General features: G+C 43.4%; 1 gene segment (V, D, J or C); it reads left to right on the top strand.

Annotated features, from left to right (window-relative positions):
* The first annotated feature begins 605 nt into the window (after positions 1–605).
* On the top strand, positions 606–1,085 carry LOC103263136. The segment is given in 2 exon segments: positions 606–651; positions 757–1,085. Coding segments are annotated over 2 exon segments (375 nt in total).
* Positions 1,086–1,460: the final 375 nt, after the last annotated feature.

Here is a 1,460-nt window from a genome sequence, read left to right as displayed (position 1 = left end):
TTAGAGGAAGAGTGTTCTGCACACATCACCATGCTTGTCCCACTCGTGCTAGGGTGGGGTCAGAGAGCAATTGGGTCCAGTGATGAGTAGCATATGCCAAAGTACCCAGTCTCACCTGTACCTTGTGTGAACTCTGAAGATATGTGTTTCTGTTTGTAATGTCACACCTATGCATAAATTTATTATTTATAATATATGCCATGCTTTCCATGCAAATATAATAGTAAACTAAAATGATTGGTGCTGTTTACATTACTTATGTGAGTGTCTTGTAGAATCATTGTATTCAGAAAACTGAAAATAAAAATTTTAAAAATAGATGCCATGTGTTTATGAATGCATGATATAATAATGAGAGATCATATTGCCCAAATGCTATCCTTTCATAAAAATCTCCAAGGTCACATATATTCTCTGGACAATGCTCTATCCGAGGCTACACAATCTAGAACTTGTTATATAGGAGGAGGCATGCAAATAAGGTCATTGCTCTGCAGATAAAAGCTAGTCTAACTCTGAACCTGTAGCTCTGGGAGAGAAGCCCTAGGCCTGGGCTTCTCAGTTGTTTTCATATAGGGATCAACACTGAAAACAGACGAATCACCATGGACTTTGGACTCCACTGGGTTTACTTTATTGCTCTTTTGAAAGGTGATTCATGGAGACCTAGAGCTATTTAATGTGTGAGAAGATGTAAGTGAGAGAAACAATGGACATATGTGGCTATTTATGACCAGGATGTCTTTGTGTTTGCAGGTGTCCAGTGTGAGGTACAACTGGTGGCGTCTGGGGGAGGCTTGGTCCAGCCTGGGGGATCCCTAAGACTCTCCTGTGTGGCCTCCGAGTTCGCCTTCAGTAGCTTCTGGATGCATTGGATTCGCCAGGCTGCAGAAAAGGGGCTGGAGTGGATCTCAAACATGAATCAAAGTGGTGGTAGCACAAACTACGTGGACTCTGTGAAGGGCCTGTTCACCACTTCCAGAGACAACGCCAAGAACATGTTTTATCTGCAAATGAACAACCTGCAAGTGGAGGACATAGGTGTCTATTTCTGTGCAAGAGACACAGAGAGTAAATATCCTTAGAGCCCTGACAAAAACTTCCCTGGAACACCAAAGTGAAGGCTGAGCAGGACCCACACTACATGGGGCCACCCCACGGGAGGATTCAGAGGGAGGTTAAGGGCTGTTTTCCTGTCAGTGGTACGACTTCCTCTGCATCTGTTTCTCCTGAGATCTCTCTATGTTTATGATTCTGTACATACCACTGGATTAGAAAAGTTCGTTACAATAGAAGGAAAGAGTCTCAGATACCCCCTCAGTCAGGTGTCACTACTGGATGTAGAAGATGAGACAGAAGGGAAGGTGAGGCTGTGAACACTCAGTCCAAGACACAAGTCTGTAAACCAGAGAAGAAGAATGTAGAGAGGAAGTTGATGCTTCTTAATTACCTGTTGATCC

The sequence above is a fragment of the Carlito syrichta genome, unplaced genomic scaffold (assembly GCF_000164805.1).
Source record: "Carlito syrichta isolate Samal-C Ts95f unplaced genomic scaffold, Tarsius_syrichta-2.0.1 Scaffold18805, whole genome shotgun sequence".
Lineage (NCBI taxonomy): Eukaryota > Metazoa > Chordata > Mammalia > Primates > Tarsiidae > Carlito > Carlito syrichta.
This window is presented reverse-complemented; position numbering and strand designations above follow the sequence as displayed.